The following is a 20,246-nucleotide window of genomic DNA, read 5'->3' as shown; positions in this document are numbered from 1 at the left end:
TCAAAAAATTTAACTATGGATACATTCTGGATGTGCATTTCAAAATGCTGCATAAAAGTAATTTGCTAAAGATTTTCACATTCTGAGTACAACACATCGATGTTTGACTTATTTTTACTTTATTTTAGTTCTTACTCTTTAAAAATCAGTTTTTGTTTGTTTGTTTTTTATTTTTAAATACTTGTCTGAAAATGAAAATAACAGGCAGGCATTAAAAAGTTTGATATGTAAAAGGTCAGTTACATCAGTTACTGTTTATTTAAAAAAAATAGTAAAGTGTGGCTTCAGTCCAGATGAGACCAGAACATTTCTCACTGTGAGAATCCAGATTGGGTCATTTTTGTTGTCTGAATGTCTGATTGTTCGTCCAGAAACACGCAGGCTGAAGCACAACCGTTTGCATAGCATGTTCAGTTCACACCATCACCTGTGACATCACTCACTTCAGCCTGAGTGAGGAAAACTAAAAAGAGCCACCTCCCTGCACCTGTGCAGGTGTGTTTTACAGCATCCAGCCTGGCCGTTTCCAGTCACAGTTTTGGATTAATGACTCTGTCACAACATGTGTTTTGGCAGAAGAGCACACAAACTGACATGAAACAACATTGATTTTGTAACATACATGTTCATTTTCTTAAATGGCTGTAGATTCTTTTTGTTTTTTCACACTCTGACCCACCCAGGCTCCAGTCCGGAAACAAGACGAGAACACTACAATACAACTTTTAAAAAAATCAAACATTGAACATTAAACTGTGAGTTTGATTGGTTATTGCTGCAAGCTTAGTTTTACTAATGAAATAGTTATCAGTGACATTAGTTACTGATAACTTAGTGAGTCATCTGTACATTTTAAAAATTCTTGAATTAGTTGTGTACAATAACTGAAAGAAGGGTTTGTATTGAAGTATTTTTGAGCTGATGACTTTTGTTTTGGCTCCTAGAAGACGTCCCAGCACACTGCAGCAGAACGCTGCACAAAAGGCATCCTCGCTTTAGATTCTCATTTAAATATGAAAAGTTTGATCGACAGATGAATCCTAAACATTCTGGGAACTGGCTCATCTGAGCTCTGCACTCTTTCCCTTAAACCCCATTTAAGGTGGTTTTCTCTTTGAGAATTGTAAGAGAGTCTTTTGTGTATTTGGGTAGTAACTGTAAAAGTTCCAACCACAACAAGCTCCTCATGAGCAGGATTCCTCTTCTTTCTCTAATTTAAAACCCTTCTTTATTTTTCTCTTATACATTATTTTTTGTTCCCTTATTTTTGATTTGTTCACGTTTTTCTCAGCGAGAAGCACAATTATTTTCAGGTCACTGACTCTGAAGAAAACGGGAAGATTCTCAGGCTAACTATGGGCTTTTTCTTAAAACATCAAACTTTTAATATAGATTTACATCAGAGGTATTGATATAATTGAATAGTAGAAGTCATGCCAAATCCAAAGAATTGTGTTTTTGAAGCATTTTTTTTATGCAGATGATGTTTGACTTTACAGCCCAAATACTGTTTTTAAGTCCCTTTGGTTGGTCTTCATAATTAGGTTTCCATTTGGTCTGAAAATGACTGAGTTTGTCTTGTTTGTGTCCATTATGCTATGTTGACTTCTTACTTTGCATAAACCAAACATGATAGAGGGCGACTGTTATCATTGTTGTAAAGGATGCAGGTTTTTGAACTCAACCATTTCATCCGACTCGTTTATTTGACTGGATTAAAAACCTCCATCCGTTCTGACTGAACAGGGCTTTAAGCCAGAGATTAAATACAGAAACCAGATTTGTGTCTGTTTTGCTGATTCTGCTAATGCTGTTCTTCACGTTCTTGGGTATCTGGCTGTAATTAAGGTCTTAAACTAACTGGTGGAGTATCTTAGTGTTTGTTTTGTTTATCTTTTCAGCTGCACGCATGTTGGCATTGTCACTCCAGGCCTGACCACCTCACTATACTGAGACAGTGAGTGGCAGGAGCTTCCTAATTACTTCAAATGGCAGTTACAGCAATTATCAGCAAATTTACTTTAAAGGATTGTTTGTCATACTTTTCTATCAAACTCAAGTAATGACGTGAGAGCCGTGGGGGGGTCGTTGGGAGAACACTGATATTGATTTAAAACCCAAAGAATAAAAATCATCTAAAGCTAAAACTCTTCAAACACTTGAGCACTTTGAACATTAGAAGTCAGTAAAAGAGAGAACCCAACAATTCCCTTTTGAAGTTTGCTCAGATCCACACGAAACCTCGACAGTCTTCATATCACTGCATCGCAGCAAGCCCGCCGGAATAATAGCCCCGCCCTACGCTGGTTGTTCACGTCAGCTAGTCATACACCTGGTCAAAGGCCTCGCAGTATCAGTGTGTATCAGCAACATTAAATTTAAAAAAAAATTCAACATAAAAATCCCCAGTTTAAGTTGTTTTAAAGCATGACTTTTTGTTTTCATTGGTGTCGGAGAACTGTAAAGGTTCCCACAATCCCCTCCTGCTACCAGCCGGTACTGCTGACAAAACTTTGCATAAAAAGCCAAAAGAAATTTGCTTTGAAAGTCTGAATGAGGAGTGAGGTAGCCTGAAGCTCGAGGTACCGCTTTGCTTGTGCTTGCCAGCTAAACGTGAACAATCAGCCAGAAATCATCATCATCATCGCAATTATATACTGCATCAAATATAGATAACACACAAAGATATTCAATATATATATATTTGTCATATTGTATGTATCAGCAAAATAAAAGCCTCCATAAAATAAATCTCTGATTCATCTTACAATATGTAAAACAAAACGCGATTTCTAACACGATTCTTTTTTTTAAAGTGCTAGCAACATTATTTCTTTATTTTTTTTATTTATTTTTTTTACAGTAATGTGCAAATGTAGGTAATTTTCGCATATTTGACATTCTAATTGTTATAGTTCCCCATGATGGGTGGATGGTGAGGGGTTACTAGGAGACAGAGTTATAGACACGCCCCCGCAGACTGCTGATTGGTTTGATATAAACCAGAGCCATACACAGGACGTCCTGTAGGGCTCTGGGTTTGGCTAGTCAACCGTTCAGGCTCTAGAGTTAAGACAACAATGTAAGGCAATGCTTGGCACCACACTGAGTCCTCCGGCTCTCATCTCTCCACCAGCTGACCGGACGGCAGGTGAACACGGACTCGGTTTTAAAGTCAAATCAGGTCTTTTTCTGGTCTCCAGACTAAAGGTGCATTTTGGGTCCACTAAGCAAATCAGTGGAAGTCCTGTTGATAGTTTTTGTAGCTAATTTTGAGGTTCATATTTCACTTCAGCAATTTTTCTTAAATTTATACACTGTTTGAAGTGTGTCAGTACTTTAGTGTCTGCTCATCTGTGTGGGGCTTTTTTGTGCAGACGATTTGCACAGGGTTCACACATTTCCAACGTTATAAAATCATTAACACTAGAAATTAGCCCCGTGCTATTTTTCAGTTAAAGAAAAAAAAGGTGTAGCACCCAGCTAAATCATATTTATCAGTTTAAGCAATACAAATGACCCCTTACTGTCATTTTCTGCTGTTAATTTTACACAAATAATATTTAATTGTGTACAGTTACATAAATTTGTCTACGACTGACAGTGTGTGAGTGATTTCTTGTTTTAGTTTATTTTGCAGTCTAACTTCATGAATGTGAGTTAGTGTTACTCAGTCGATGCATTGTGTAAGGAAGAGCACCGATGTACTTATATTACCATTTTATTGATGCTAGTTTTCTTATTTCAATTCAGAAAGTATTTTATTCAAACCAATCTCACATCGATATTTCTTTTTCTTGAGGAATCTTAGAAACCTGTTAAATGTTTTGTGATAGATTCTAATATTGGACCTCTTGGTGGTTTTACGTACAGAGCAGTCACTAGAGTGTGAATGTCTAATTTCCATTACTGTGCGGAGACGAGGTTAACCACATACAGAAGCAGCGTTGCTTTTTGTGAGGAGCTACACCCAAAGGGAGGCCCTTAAAACAAATGGCTAGAATGATATGAACTCTGATCACACAGGAAAAGTTTAGGCGTATGAAACTGAGAATGTGAGATGGAAGGTGCCACCATCAGTGGTTCAGTAGGAAGAAGTGAGGTTTGGATGGAGGACTGCAGCATCGATGAGACAGAGACGAGGCAGAGAGAAGAGCTAACAGGTTGATTTTGGCAGCCTGGAGTCCTGGTCTAGGATCAGCCCTGCAGGGCGGGCAGCGCCCCATTTGGCACTTCAGTCAACCTGGGGGACACTGAACGAAGCCCGACCTCTGACCTGATTCGCACACAGGCCTGAACCTCCTCACAGGGAGGTCAGACACATGACAGGGAAGGGTTAAAGGTCAGATCCAGTGAGATTTCAGTCTAGTTTCAAATCAGTTTCAACAGCTGACGGCATCTGTGTGTTTGCATCTGGTTGGGGTTAAAAGCTCTGAGGAGATTTTACTGATCTTATTAATTGTTTTTGATTGGATTCAATTTAAAGCCCTTGTTATAACTCTGACTGAAGTCTCTCTGGACATTTCCCTCTGAGATCAGATCTGTTGTTGCAGATCAGAGGTCAGCGGTCAGAGAAGCACGACACTGCTCAGGAGCCAGGACTGTTCTGGGATCAGTAGTAAAAAGCTGGTGATTTGTAGTATTTAGCTTCAGCAGAGCTGCACCGATATATTGAAACGTTCAAAAGGAATCAGGGCATCAGTTTGAGTTTTAGGATTTGGGCCTCAACAATCAAAGTGCTCAAAGGGTGTCTGAGGGTGTTTTCAGGACTCCGAGCACAGTCTGGCTTCCTGGACCGCTGGTTTGCTTGATAACAGGAGGTTGAACTTTTTACTCTCCAGTCCCGGAGATCGTTCAACCCGATAGTTCTGGTTCTCGGTTGATCTTTTCTTCCATTTTTATGTTTGATGACGGGACTGCGTCTCAGACTATTTCCTGTCATTTATTAAATCCTGTTGCAAAGCAAATGACCTCTGTTAATTTTCTGGGGGTCAGTCAGTCTGTCTGTCTACAACTCTGTCTGTGTGAATAAACCGCCATTTTTTTAAAATAAAAATCAGTGAGCACAAGTCCCTTTAACATTTAATGAGATGATTGTATGTAATGGCAGTTTATTAGTTAACGTTTCATCCCACCCACCCAGAGAGAAGAGCATTGATACTACCGATCATCGGTGATGGAGGAAAACTGACCTCTGACTTCGACCTCGACAGCAGACACTCTTTTGTTTTGTATTTTTAGAGAACACAAAATGATTCTGCCTGTAGTGAAAACTTTAGATTACCCTTATTTAGCATTTTATCCACATTCATGGAGAGTATTTCTTTTTCCCGGTTGTTGGAATTATGAAGCTTTCTGAAGGAGCTGTGTCACTCCTCTTCTGTTTTGTTCTTTTCTAGGTATTAAAAAAAAATCTTTAGCGTTGGTTATTTTGGTGACATGAAGAGACCAACTGATCAATAGGTCCAAGGAGACCCATCAATCAATTAATCGAAGGGCAAAGGCAATCAATCAGTCCACAAATCTAATCAATCACTTCGAGTCCTTTCTGAGGCCTCTGTATGGGTTGGAGGTAAAGCTGAACGTCGAGTGTGGTGCTGTCGGTTGTCTGGTCAGAGGTGGATGGATGGACGGGGATGGAGTCCTGCCTACATGACACTCTCGAAGATGATGACTTTGTTGTCATCGATGCCAGGCGACATGGAGCTCAAGGACTTGATATCCGGGGCCATGTACTCCAAGTGATGGGCTCCCCACACCGGAGTGGTCAGGTGGGCCCAACGCTGCAAGACATCAACAAACATATGAGGTGCCGTAAGGGACATTATTACTGAAACGCTCTCACACACACACACACTACTGAAACGCTCTCACACACACACACACTACTGAAACGCTCTCACACACACACACACTACCGAAACGCTCTCACACACACACACACACTACCGAAACGCTCTCACACACACACTACTGAAACGCTCTCACACACACACTACTGAAACCAGAGGCATTTCTGCTGAACAGGAAGTTGTTTCCTGACAAGGAAACTGATGGAAAAAGTGGTATATTTCAAAACACTACAAGGATTTCTACTCAGCAACCTGCTAGTACAGCAGTCCCCAACCTTTTTTGCGCCACGTAAACAATATAAAAAATAAAAAAACGATAAATACCATGAAAACCATAAATAGAAATGTGTTCGAATTTTTGTGGAGGAATAAAACCCATTACATAGAAAGATCTCAGCTTGTGAAGGGATACAATAAAGGTGGTATCAAAACTCCAGAATTGGAATTTATGGTTGGCACCCTTAGAATTAAATGGTTAAAATCTTGTCTGTCACAGCCAGACTCTACTTAGCTCCACATCCCATGATTCTTGTTTAATAAAATAGTATACAGGATTAGACTTTATTTTGAAATGTGATTTTGCGGCAAATAAAATCCCCATAAAGATATCAAACTTTCCAAAACAGACGTTGCATTTTTGGGAAAATGAGATTTACCCACAACTTCTCCCCATAATTCAACCTTATGGAATAATAGGGTAATAACACTTAATCAAAAATCAATTTTCAAGAGTGACTGGTTTGAACAAAAATATTATATTCATAACAGATTTGTTGGATGATAACGGTGTCATTCTAAGTTACACAGACTTTTCAGAAAAATATTGTCTAAACTGTTCTCAAAGAGAATATAACAAATTTTGTGAACTGGTCCCTCTGCTTCATTTGATTAAAATTTTTATGATATACAATAATTTCTCATCAGTGCTCCCAAATTTATTGCTAGGGCAATGTCAGCTGTTTGATAAAAATGCAATAAGAAATTCTCTCTCTCTCACCCCAACCGGTCGCAGCAGATGGCCCCGCCCCTCCCTGAGCCTGGTTCTGCTGGAGGTTTCTTCCTGTTAAAAGGGAGTTTTTCCTTCCCACTGTCGCCAAAGTGCTTGCTCATAGGGGGTCATATGATTGTTGGGTTTTTCTCTGTATCTATGAAGCGCCTTGAGGCGACTTTTGTTGTGATTTGGCGCTATATAAATAAAATTGAATTGAATTGAATTGAATTGAAAATTTGTTAGTAGTTTCTTCAAAGACAAAATATTTCATAGTTACAACAGAATGGTGACATGGCATGGTTCTAATTTAGTTATTTCATATACACTGGATAAAGCATACTAAAAATTTATGAAATAGCCTATTCTACCTAAAGTTAAAGAAACACACTTTAAACAAAACTAATACTGTGGCAGAATTTCTAAAAAAAGAGATTTGGCTTTGAGGTGGATCAGTGTTCTTTTTGTACTGATGAAAATGAAACCCTAGAACATCTTTTTTTTCCTATGCCCTATCACACAATGTATTTGGTGCAACTTAAAAAATTGGATTTCCCTAAATATTAATGATGTGCCACTGTTTGAATTACATCATAATTTTTTTTATATGGATCATCTAGCATTGGATGTCTCAGACATTATTAACATCATCATACTTGTTGAGTATTGCAGCATCGACAGCGATCAACTCGAAGGAAAATGACGACGGAGGCAAAAATGTCCTTAATATTTTTGGGAACTTTATTCCTCATCAACATGCGGCAAAACTTTTCTCATGGGTGCCATTTTCGTTGTGGTATACTTTTTTTTTTTTTCTTAGGGGCGTGATGACGCAGCATCCGTGCTCTTACAATGAAACAGTGCCTCCTTGTGGTGGCAACTAAAATACTGTCTCTGTTAAACCACAGTAACCATAATGCAGTTAAACACTGTACAACATGAGTACACACAATGAATATCTTAACAATACTTTTGAGTAAATATCATATCCATTGTGCTAAATGGAGGAACGCTAAGCCTTCTCTCCCTGGTTTTTTTTTTGATGATTTTAAGATATTTTTCTTTGCTAAAAAAAAGACAAAAAGCACATATGCCAAAAAAATAACCAGGATAATGCACGTCTCCCGCTATTCTAAATTTTGACTTATGCTGAGGCTAATATATTGTTAAGTAATGCAGCTGTCTCACTAACGTCCAGAATCGATTTGTTCCACGATTCGATTCAATTCAATTCGATTTGATTATGGGGAATTTTGACAGTCAGAAATATTATAATTCAGATCAGTACATTTACATATTTTTGTATTTAAAAAAAGGAAGCTGACACACGCAAGACTTTATCAAAGGTGTGAGCATCACAGCAGATGCCTTTGTGTCAAAGTAGCTGAAGATAAAACACATAAAAACATGAAGGTGGTTTTCCTGGCCTGGGATTTTATAAAAAATATTCTGCAGTACATCAAAAACGAAAGAAAACCATTAACATATGAACGTTACCTCTGACGTTACAGCGGTTTCATTAGAGACACGGCTAACGTTTTGCATTTTGCATAATTTTAAAAAGTTTAAATTTATTCAGTATTGAACGGCAGAAATTAGGTTTTCTTTTCGGAAGTATGTAAAATGAAAAAAAAAAAAACAGCGGCCGACTGCGCTGTAAACAACAGTAGACTTGTGCATAACAAGCAAGCGAATAATACAGAAAACAGATTTTTAGAGGGAAACTGTTCTTGAAGTACAGAGAGAGAGAGAAAGAGAGGGCTGTGCATGACGTGCGATTTTATCGTGGTGGAAGCAAAACAGTGAGGGAATTCATGACGATGTTTATGTGAAGCGCAGTTTGGATCTTTTGCTGCTGGTTCAGTCAATATTGTTTGGAGAGAGATCAAACTAACAGCTTTAGAATCGGCGCAAAAACGGCGTGAAAACAAAGCGCGGACCTGCCGACAGATCAGAGTCAGCGAGCTGTCGGCTTTCAGCCCCGACCGTGTCCGTGCTGTCGGGTGAGAAAGGCGACATCTCACTGATTCTGATCCGCGGGTCCGCGCTGTGTGTTTACGTGTTTGTGCAGAAGCCGTGTACCTGCTCTCATTTACTGTCTTAGCTGTTTGGTGGTTGTTGAAATTTTGTGAGGTTTCACCAGAGATTCTGGCATTTCGGGTAAAATAAATTTATATTAAAAAATCGATTCAGGATTTTAATGAATCGATTTCACGTTATCCAAGCCAGAATCCATTTTAATCAATAAATCGATTATAAAAACCCACCCCTAACTAACAGGTTGCTGAGTAGACATCTGTGTGGTGGTTTGTTTGAAATCTAACACTTTTTCCTTCAGTTTCCTTGTCAAGAATTAACTTCCTGTTTAACTGAAACGCCTTCCTGTTCAACTGAAATGCCTTGGTTTTTCAGTAGTGTGTGTGAGAGCATTTCAGTTGTGTGTGAGAGCTAAAATTTCAGTAGTGTGTGTGAGAGCTAAAATTTCAGTAGTGTGTGTGAGAGCTAAAATTTCAGTAGTGTGTGTGAGAGCTAAAATTTCAGTAGTGTGTGTGAGAGCTAAAATTTCAGTAGTGTGTGTGAGAGCTAAAATTTCAGTAGTGTGTGTGAGAGCTAAAATTTCAGTAGTGTGTGTGAGAGCTAAAATTTCAGTAGTGTGTGTGAGAGCGTTTCAGTAATAATGTCCCTTACGGCACCTCATACAAACACGTGGTCACACAGATTGCAAGTCATGTGATCTGGAGGAATCGCTTGGTTTGATTAAAGCTTTTCCTGTTTAGAAGTTAGACATGCTGACCTGGACTGTGCAAACTAAATTATCTCCATTTCAAAGCAAATACTTTTTGTGTCTCTAGACGTATACCCAACAAAATTTCCTTAGTGAGGCCTCGGTCACAAAAATATGTCTTGCTATCCTCCAACTGGTTGTAAGAGGTTGCAGTCTGTCACTAGGTCTCAAAGACAATACTGTTCCTAAAACATCCTTGTGATTGCTTTGATCACTAGCTGATGGCCATGGTCACCTAAAATTAGCATGGAAGATGACAACTTATCTGTCAAGGAGAACTAGTGGCAGCCAGCACCTCAGGGGAGCAACCGGTAGTTTGGTGATTTTCTCCAACCAATCCACCACCTAACCTTCTATGTGCCCCTCTGTTATACTCATAAGTCAAGTTAACCCATTTCAGCAGAGGTGTAGGTGCTAGCTAGAAAGCTCGATGTTTCCAGACTTTCTACAACAGCACCAGTCCAACTGTACTCGCTCTCCCCTCTCCATCGAACTTAACCTGTCACTTCCAGATCCTTGAGCTTATCATGATGCATGATGCATGTTTATTGACTTATTTGTATTTAATACAGCTGCGTTAAAGTTAATTGTTCTGCAAAACTGTAGCAGGTGATTAACTGTAAAATAAAAATTCTTAGCCAAAGTTGGTTCAACAAGCTTAGAAACCAGAACGTTCAGAGAAGAAAAGTTTAATTAATTCATCTGTAATGTTGCATGTGTTTTATTATTCATTTAAGGTATATTTCCCAGAATTTGAAGGGTAACATGTGTCACCACGTGTGCTTATGTTACAACAACGACTCTATATAAAGTTGGGCAGCGTGATGTGATATCTTAGAAATGACCTCTGCTGTCACTCAATAGGAGTGTTTGCATTAGTTTAAGTCACATGTTCTGCTCTTCATACCGAGCTACGAGCGCTGGGACATACATTACAGTTACATAAAACCTTATTTTAAACCAAATTTCAGGTAGACTGAGGTTTGCCTTTTACATTTTTACCTTATAAAATCTAAATGTAAAACTTTTTGTGGTCTCGGGTATTTTGTTATCTGGATAGTAACTACATCAGTTTTAGGTCAATTTAAAGTCTGCATGTGAGGTAAGTCTGTACCTATGCTTTTTAAATACATTCATAACCCTTTGTTTCAGCGTGCACGTCCAGGGTGAGCTGGCGCTTACCTCTTTGAAGGTTCCCTTGGCTCTAAAGAGTTTGTAGAGAAGGCTGACAGGAATGCACAGCATGGAGGACAGAGCCAGACACCAGCCGATCACCTCGCCCCACCATGGGTACACGTACACATTGTTGTAGGTCAGGGGCTTATAGTTCACCAGGTGGAACAGAAAGATACCCTACGGGAAGAAAGGGGAGATTAAAGAGGAAGATTGGCACATATTTGGCATCATTTACATGATTTGTGGTGTTGATACTGTGAGATTTCATTATGTTGTCACAGCAGAACTGATGAATAATGTTGGTCTATGCCTGTTAGTTTTAATATGATTCTGCTGTATGCTCAAGAGACAGCAAAAGGTAAATATAAGTGTATAATCAATATAAATCTTTTCTGAATTTGTTCCTCTACAATAATCAAAAATGTACGTATGCGCTCAGCTCTTAATAAACTGGTATTAGTGCCTGATAGCCTGGAGGAAAACTGGTGTGTGTGGTTGTGGGTTTCTATTTCTGGATGGGATAGTGTTGTTCAGTCTTACTATGCAGACACATGGAGTTATAAAAGACCAGCACCACTTCATCCAGGGGAAAGGCCGGTAGCCGATCATACGAGCCACATCATCCATGAAGCGGTCAGCACCTGCAGTTCATTAATCAGCAAGTCAAAGACAGGAAGATGCTGAGGATTCTTTCCCACTCACGTCATAAAACACTAGAAATTCTCCATGATTGTATTCACACTATGACAAAGCTTAATAGTCTTTTGTTGCCATATTATTCTGTGATATTGTATTTTATATTAGCTTGTGACAAAAAACACGTTGACCCGTGACCTCTAATATCACATCATCTGAGATGATTTTCAGACCTATTTTGAGATGGGTTACCTCACTGACAAACTTCACAAAGGCTCTATTTACAATCACGTTGCTATGAAGCACTACACTGTGTGTTTGTGTTTATTACATACCGTAGACCCAGGCAACTACTATGCATTCCCAGAATGCTTGCCACAACAGAGTCATCCCACTGGCCGAATAGTAGTCAAACAATTGGAAGACGTACATCCCTCCCTGCAGAGACAGAGGAACAGACGGCTCAGTGAACAGTGTCGATTTAGTAAACCAGTTCATCAGCTGAAGTGTTTCTTGTTCTCTCATAAGCTCCTTCACACGTTATGCGTTTTCATTTTTGTTACTACGAGCTAGTAAGAAAAGACAGTTTATTTAAAAATGGTATAAATCATCAAAAATTTAAATTTTTGAGGGAAAAGTCTTTGTTCATCCAACCTGTGTCACCATGGAGAGGTCAATAATGAAGCAGAGTAAACAGCATATCGCCACAGCAATCTCCCTTTTGTAGCGATGATAATGCTTTCCAGGAAACAGATCCAGAATCCCGGTAACAAAACCCTCCACCCCGACAAACTGCAGGGACAGACATGGAGAAAGACATACAGTGTCTTCAGTGTCTCTTTGCTGAACAGAAGTGGAGGAATAAAGCTGAATACAAGTAAAATATTGAAAACCAGTTAAAATTTCTCTCCAATCATTTGCTTCTGTGGTGTCCCCCAAGGCTCTGCATTAGGACCACTGATCTATTAAACATTTACCAAAATCCTGCGGGAAATATCATAAATTCAGTTTATAACCACATGACACCCATATTTATAGATATTTATATTTCCATGTTACTCCTGCAAACTTATTGAGAAAATGCGCAGCTGATTAAAGGTATGATACAGAGTGTGTTGGTCACCTGACTGTCCAGTCCGAGCAGCAGCAGCATGAAGAAGAAGAGCGCCGCCCACAGCGGGGCCACCGGCATCAGACTGACTGCCTTTGGATATGCAATGAAGGCCAGACCTGGACCTGAAACACACACAAACACAGGCATTAGAGACTTCACAGGATTTTAACATGCGGCTCAAGGTTTGGCTCATACAGCATGTTTTTCCAACATGTGCACAGAAGATGTAACGTGTGCAGAATTTAAAGCTGCAGCGCCGCCAGCTCATTTTCTGGCTCTACAGTATAAATATTAAAAGAAAAGAGTCATAAATATGAAATTGGTTGGCTAAGCGTTTGACCATGATGTCATTGTTAGTATCCACGATCAAGGTTGACTTGACCATATCACGTACTGTATCACATGAAAGGGCGCGGAGAGAGCTGTACAACACCCATTTTATTTTTTCAACACAACACTCTGCGATGTCACAATGAAGCAATAACAGGCTGACGTCATCATGCTGTAACAGAAACATCATAAAACATCCAGCTTTGAAAGTAGGTTGTTCTACTTTAAATGCTTGTTTGTCCTGATTATGAAAAAGTCTCATCTGCTCAGCTATGGTCAGCTTCAAATACCACAAAATAAATTTGCTGATATGCAGAAAGATTAAAGGTGCAGGACAAATATTTACAGCAGGACAAATCACGGCGTGTTTCATCAGGCAGCACAGAAACATGCACTGGAGAGCTGTCGCATGTGAGGTGAAAGGCCTCGCTTAAATAATCCGACAGTTAATACTGCACACACACACACACACACACACACACACACACACACACACACACACACACACGCTAATACTTTAAACCAGTATAGACGTGTCAGATTGGATTCAGTAAATTGGATTTACGTTTGTTCTTTTTACAGCAAGATTAAATAAAAAGATTCCTGTCCTCACACACACACACACACACAGACACACACGCGCACACACACCATTCCTGAGAGGTACACGAAAATATTTTCAGGCAGATGAAATGAGAACATGATGAAGACTTTAGTGACTCATTAATGCACATCTCATTATAGTCACACATGAGAGGAACACAGCGATCCATCTTCTGTTTTGTTTTAGTTTATTTGTTTGTTTTACATTAAAGAATAACTTTATTCGATTGATTGGTTTGAATGTTGTTCTTCTGAATGTTATTTAATCTTTTACTTATAAAGCAGTTTTATTTCTGTATGACCGAGCTCCTTTCTGTTGTACAAGCTTCACCTTATTGAGCCTTTTTATTAAACGTTATTATATTACTTTTATTGAGCTATTATAGCTTATTGAAGCTAGTTTCTTACAGGGTGTGTTGACTGATTTGGCATCCCAGTTTTTCTGATAAACAGTGCATGATAATTTGGGATAAAGTGTATATATAATCTTAACTTGTATTTTACCATTAGAGCAACTAGATAAAATAAGATGCTTTTAATGCCACACCTTGGATGAGGCTTTGTTGTAGTGTTGTTGGTTTAACCTCTGAGGCTTGAAAATTTATGAATGAGAAATTGAAATACAATAAAACTCATTTTGATTATTACCAGCCCAGATTTTTAAAAATCTCCATAATAATATCGATCACGCTGCTTTCACCTGACCAAAGTCATAAATAAGAGGGTCGATAACAACCATAAATCAGTGAGTCAGCAACGCTGATGTTATTGAACCTTAAATGAACCTAAATATTCTCAACTGCTCATAAATCTGAACAACAGAAATGAAGCGGACTGAAAGATTGAGCACCTCCAAGTCTCAGAGTATGATTGTCAGAAAAGGGTGGAGTTACTGCTCCAAGTGGGAGAGTTGAAATAGGCTGACACCGTGTCTATCAGACGGCTCGGGAACACTTCAGTATCCCTCCAGAAGAGCTGGAGATCTGGGCATCAGATGGATGGACGGAAAAATGATCAGTTTTAGTTTAACAGTGTTACAGCTCAGCCTCTTGAACACATCAACAGCATCAAACTGAAAATCCTCGTCGCTTTGTTCTTGAGTTATTGCAGTTTTCAGAATTCTTGGCCCTTTAACTGTATATTTATCACAACCACGCCTCCACCAGGACTGTTGCTCTTTATCTGGGGGCTGAAGAGGCCAGGTGTAAATAGCCAAAGAACTGTCATGTGACTATTCTCGCCTGGCTGTAAACATTAGCTCTGTGGTTACATAAAGTCTTCATTAAGTTTGAATGAAAAGCTTTGATCCGAACAGCCGCTCAGAGCTGCAGCCTTCTGTGGACAAGCTAAATATAACGGTGTGTTTGTGATGCCACGTCACGTGATGCTTAGCTATTAATACACACACTGCTGGCTGGAGTCTGACACGCGCGCACACACACACGCACACACACACAGGTTCATTCAGGTCTTCATTACAGTGCAGTGAATCCTTCTGTAATCATTATTTTTATAACCACCATTTGAAATCGTCGAGGCTACACAATTATCAGCTGACCTCATGTGACCTGACGCTTTTTCCCCTTCCTGTTTTTCCTAGAATCTGGATTGTGATTGGCTCTTAAAACAAGGATTATCAAAGCTGGAACATGCACCACAGTGGATGCAAGCGCTGCTTCTATATGAATGTATAGCACATCCAAAAGTGTGAGACAGAGAGTAAAGATTTGGATATTTTTTTTGTATTTTAATGCATCGTTACAGTGAAACTCTCTTGGTCTCGTTTCTCCTCCCGAGAAGTGATACAGAGATGCTGCTCATCCTCCGTCTTTACAGCTAACAATCTGACTTCCAGCATAACAGTTACCCTCGTTATGCTGGAAAACCAAAGCACAGTGGGGTGGCAGCAGCTCAGGTGGTAGAGCTGGTCACCTACTCACTGGAAGGTTGGTGGTTCGATCCCCGGCTCCTCCAGTCTACGTGCCAAATATCCTTGGGCAAGATACTAACCCCATGTTGCTCTCTGATGCACTCCATCGGAGTGTGAATGTGAGTGAATGTTAGATAGAAGCACTAAAAAAACCTTAGATAAAGTGCTTGTGTGACTGCACTTTATCACACAGTGCTCAGTGAGTAGAAAAGCACTATGTAAGAACCAGTCCAGTTACCATCTATATTTAAAGCTCAGTATGATGCATTTTTGTTAAACCAGCCTCAGAGGCTTTGGGGTCGAAATAGGAGAGCACCACCAACGACACCGTTTGTTTAGATGATCTGATTTTTTTATCTCATGTTTCGTGTATAATGTTACTATGTTCTATGTTTATATTGAACATGGTTCAAATAGCACTGTGCACTTATGTAAAAGTAATCCCCATGAGCTCAAAGCTCAGGTTTCAGCCTGCTCTTATTTCTTTCTGCGCAGCATGGACACCAGTACTCAGTGCTGCCCCTCTGTAGGCTTCTGGAAGTTTGCCAATCAGATGGATGTTAGCTTTTTGAGAGCGTTTATAGGGAGGAGCTAAAACAGCAGATGAACTGAAGGTCTACTGAAGGGCAGCGTATTAAAATAATCATTTACACTGTGAATCGTGTAAAATAGAGCCCAAGAATAAAAAAGTGCATTGGAGGAAATTATTAGAACAGATCCGGTGTGAGTAAATACCTGATTCAGCAACCTGCGATATGTCGACTCCCTGCTCCGCAGCCATGAAGCCAAGAATAGAAAACACCACAAAGCCAGCGAAGAAACTTGTCCCGCTGTTTATGAGCGCCAAGATGAAGGCATCTCTGTGAGGAAGAGGAGAGGAAACAAGGCGCTTAAGGTCACGATCAGGTTTAAGGTGGAGTAAATTTAAAGATTCACAGGGTTTAGATATGATGACTGAGGTTGAAGGAGTTGGTGAAGTGTGTGTGTGTGTGTGTGTGTGTGTGTCGTACTTGTAGCAGTCATTGTTAAAGCGGTTGTAGCTGCCTAAAGCGGTCAGAGCACCAAGGCCGATGGCGTAGGAGAAGAAGATCTGAGTGCCAGCATCTATCCACACCTGTGGAGTCACATGGGTTTGATGTTTGATGCAAACATTTAATGACAAACGCTGCAGCATCTTGGATGCTCAAGCCATAAAAAACAACAGCCAGCCCGACAGCCTAAAACTGGATTTAAACCTCCCACTCGTGCACTTTCAGGTGCTTCACCCACCCCAACAGAGGAGCGAAGTAACGAAGTACAAATACTGCAGGTATCTGTACTTTGAGTATTTCTTTTTTACGACACTTTGTTACTTTTATGTTTTAACACAAATATCTCGGTTTTCTACTCCCTACATTAGGTTTAAAACTTCTACCTAGACAACCTAAAGACAATCCTGCTGGTGTATTCACCATGCACGCACATGACAAAAACTAAAATTCATAATTTTATAATGAAGACCCTTTAATGTCAGAAGGAGAGGCCCAGTGATTCAAACTGCCCCATGCAATGACAAAGTCTGCCTGTAAGTGAGATTTCAGGATGATGAACTGACCTGAGCCTCCTCCAGTTTGGACCAGTTGGGTTTGATGTAGTACATGATGCCATCGTAGGCTCCGGGCAGGGTCACCCCTCTGACCAGCAGGATGATGAGGACCACGTAGGGAAAGGTGGCCGTGAAGTACACAATCTGAAACACAACCATACTATCATAAAACACACACTTCTTTCACTGAATCCATCAGTCTGTCAAAGCTTCAACTAGAAACTCTTTGTCTGTTTTTAATCACCTGCCTGTGAAACAAGCAGGTTAGACTGTCTCATTGTTCACCTGCAGATAAATGCACAGTGAACTTTTGTGCGTTTGACGGTTTTATGTTTGCAGAATTGGAGTAACACAAATTCATTTACCTAATCAAAATCAGGTAAGTGAATTTGTGTTACATAGGGGGAATGAAGAAGAAGGGGTTTTGTTTCCTGACCTAAAAATCTCCAGGGGGTTTCTGCCATTAAAAAAAAAATCCATGAGAATCAGGTAACGAAAACAAATGAGAGGAAAGCAAAATGAACCTGATCTGAGACCTGCTGAGACAGAACACACACACGGAGGAATGTGGCATTTCAGCACCACGGAGAGCGCCGGGTCCCAGTTAGGGTCGAGTGTCAGTGCAATCACAGCGGAGCACCTTCTCAGGTTGACGCACACTCACAGTGTGAAGCTCAGGTCGTTCGGTTCAGTGTGTTAAGGAATAAGAAAAAACATTTCAGTCGTCTGTTTGAAACGTTTCTCAAAGAGATTCATATTTTTAAAGCTCGCACATGACCTTTTGATCTTCTGCTTATTCAGCCATTTCTGGCATATTATTCTCATTTTCATTGCATTCGTTCATCACGGGGAGTTCTTTTAATCCTGATACTTTTATGTAAACTGATATAAATTTGATCGCACTGATAAATCAACAGATCTCTGTATATGCAGCATGATTAATGCCAGGATCTGTAGGCCGGTTTGCTAACGAGTCGTCTCACTTTGGGTCTTTTAAAGAAGCCTGTTCATCCGACAGTCACATGACACTAAAGAGAGAAATCTCTGGATGTAAGGACAAGGGTGTAACAGAAATATGTTCATAGTAACAAAGACAAAACATGCATGTAGCCACCGCACCATCACCCAGGGGTCTGTTTGTGGCTCCACATATCCAAGACTCCACTTCAGCTTTAATCCCACTGCGATCTTATTTTCTGGGGCCGAAGGTGACTGTGGGCATTTCTCACTATCAAATACTCCGAGGTCACACTTCAGTCAAGCACGTAATCATGTCAGAACTCTACTGTCTGCTCTGCCTGTTTACTTTACTGTAAACAAGATTAATATCTACAATGAAAAAGTCGAACATTACGCCCAATTAAATGTGGGTTTTTAAAATTAATTCAAACGAATGTTTCCTTTAAGAGCAGACATCTTGCCTTTGTGACTGGATTGGCTGTCTGTCTCTCTCTCTTTTCTCTCTGTGTGTCTCAGGCTGTCTCGCCCTGCTCTGACCTGATGCTCAGCTTTCAGCCTCCTGCTGAAGACAAACAGCAGATAATGTTTCTGGTGGTACTGAGAGCCCTGCGAACGCGCCTTGACTTGCCATGAGACTAAAAACACAAACACACACAGACTCTTACATAAGAGATACCGTATGTGTGTGTAAACTACCCCATGAATGGAGCTCGACGTTTAGGTCACACCGTGTGAACCTGTGTCCCAAAACTAACATGTTAGGATTTGGTTTTGAGTGTTTTTCACATTTAAGGGACCAAAACAAACTTTCCTCTCTTCACCGTGTAAGAAATGAACTGTCACAGCCTGGTTGCAGCGTGACCAAACAATAAGACTCAGAGTACAAGCGTGAAAACAGCTTCCTCTGGAAAGCATCAGCGCTCTTACTTCTTCATGTATCTCCTTGCTAGCAGACATCCCAGGCTCTAGTTCTGCAGGCAGCTCTTTAGTGTATTTACCCCCCATCATAACTGAATCAGCACTATCACCATGTCTCGCTGGCAGCTGCCTACCTCAACATAGAGAAAACGTTAACTTTGGACCCGCCTGCTCTTCTTTCCTCAGATTTTTACTCACATCACATGGTCTACGGTTGCTACGTCACTACTACTCTCATCCTGTGTGGATGATCTTTCATTCATGAGGTGCTCAAAGTAGAGCCGCTGCTAGTTTGGGAACCCCACCCTAAAGAGTTGGAGGAGGTCTGGGTATCTCTGCAACCTGACCCGGATCACGGCAGAACATTTCTATCTATAATTAAATAAAAACCAACAGGAAGTTCCTGCAGAGTCCAGCCTGCAGACTTAAAAGCCCTTTCACTGAACATCTTCTACATTCACTTCATCAAACTGCTGTGAAGACACAGCTGACCCAGATAATATGAGGACACGGGGTTCATGAATGCAACACAGAAACAAGCTGCTGGATTCGTCTCTATTCAGGTGAGCACAGAGGTTTCTACTGCACATGCTCAGTCTGATAAGTGAAGCTGTTTTTGATTGGGTCATTTTGGCAACACCCTAAACTGAAGCAGTGAAAACAAGAAAAAAAAAGAGAAGAAAAAGCCATTTATCTGATCCTGGGAACGTGTGTGTCGAGGGTGTGCGAGTGTGTGTTTACAGATGTGTGTCAGAGGTTAATGCGGTTTACGTGCTCTAGTTTTGCAGCAGCTTAGTGCGATTTCCTTTTCAAAATGGAGTAATAACAAAACTGATGTGTGTTTTCTTGTTATGACGACCTTTAACTCGACAGCAACACTGTGTTCCAGCTTTTCAGAAACACTCCTACACTGTTAGATGTTCTTCCCATTAATCATGCTTTTAACACCACCTAACAGCAGCTGGTTAGTTTTCAAAGAGCATGATTCACTTCCCTTTGTTCTCTGGGTCAAAAAGTCTGCGAGCACATAAAAGGTCTGTCACATTTTTATGTAAACACGGAAATAAATGAAAATATGCAGAAACAAAAGAAGTCCTGATCTCTGTTTCCAGGTAATCAATGAAATAAGTCTGAGCCCTTCCACTGAAGCAGCGCTCAGATAACACCCGTGCCCTGCGTTTAAAGCAGAACTAAGAGAAAGTGTCACAAGTCTGACTGTTATTCAGAGAAAAGAGGAACTTTTGTTGTTGGACTGAAAGTTAGTAAAAGGGTGGTGCACAAAGTTCTCAAACCCTGGATCCAAAGCAGAGCTGTAACACAACTAAAAGCTTCGGAGAACTGCGTAAAAACCAAAGCTTGCTGGCTCGTT

General features: G+C 40.2%; 1 protein-coding gene across 1 annotated transcript in view; it reads right to left on the bottom strand.

The window, feature by feature from the left end:
* Window positions 1–2,827: 2,827 nt before the first annotated feature.
* Window positions 2,828–20,246, bottom strand: part of slc6a8 (solute carrier family 6 member 8) — a 43,332-nt gene continuing 25,913 nt past the window's right edge. The window contains exons 5-13 of the mRNA XM_082517708.1: window positions 17,009–17,143; window positions 16,425–16,528; window positions 16,150–16,274; window positions 12,561–12,673; window positions 12,092–12,229; window positions 11,773–11,875; window positions 11,342–11,442; window positions 10,808–10,978; window positions 2,828–5,783 (exon numbers count right to left, since the gene is read on the bottom strand). Of these exons, the coding sequence (XP_082373834.1) occupies window positions 5,649–5,783; window positions 10,808–10,978; window positions 11,342–11,442; window positions 11,773–11,875; window positions 12,092–12,229; window positions 12,561–12,673; window positions 16,150–16,274; window positions 16,425–16,528; window positions 17,009–17,143 (1,125 nt within the window). The 3' untranslated portion in view covers window positions 2,828–5,648. The remainder of the gene's footprint in view (window positions 5,784–10,807; window positions 10,979–11,341; window positions 11,443–11,772; window positions 11,876–12,091; window positions 12,230–12,560; window positions 12,674–16,149; window positions 16,275–16,424; window positions 16,529–17,008; window positions 17,144–20,246) is intronic.

This window comes from Aulonocara stuartgranti (assembly GCF_965226115.1).
Source record: "Aulonocara stuartgranti genome assembly, chromosome: 20".
Lineage (NCBI taxonomy): Eukaryota > Metazoa > Chordata > Actinopteri > Cichliformes > Cichlidae > Aulonocara > Aulonocara stuartgranti.
This window is presented reverse-complemented; position numbering and strand designations above follow the sequence as displayed.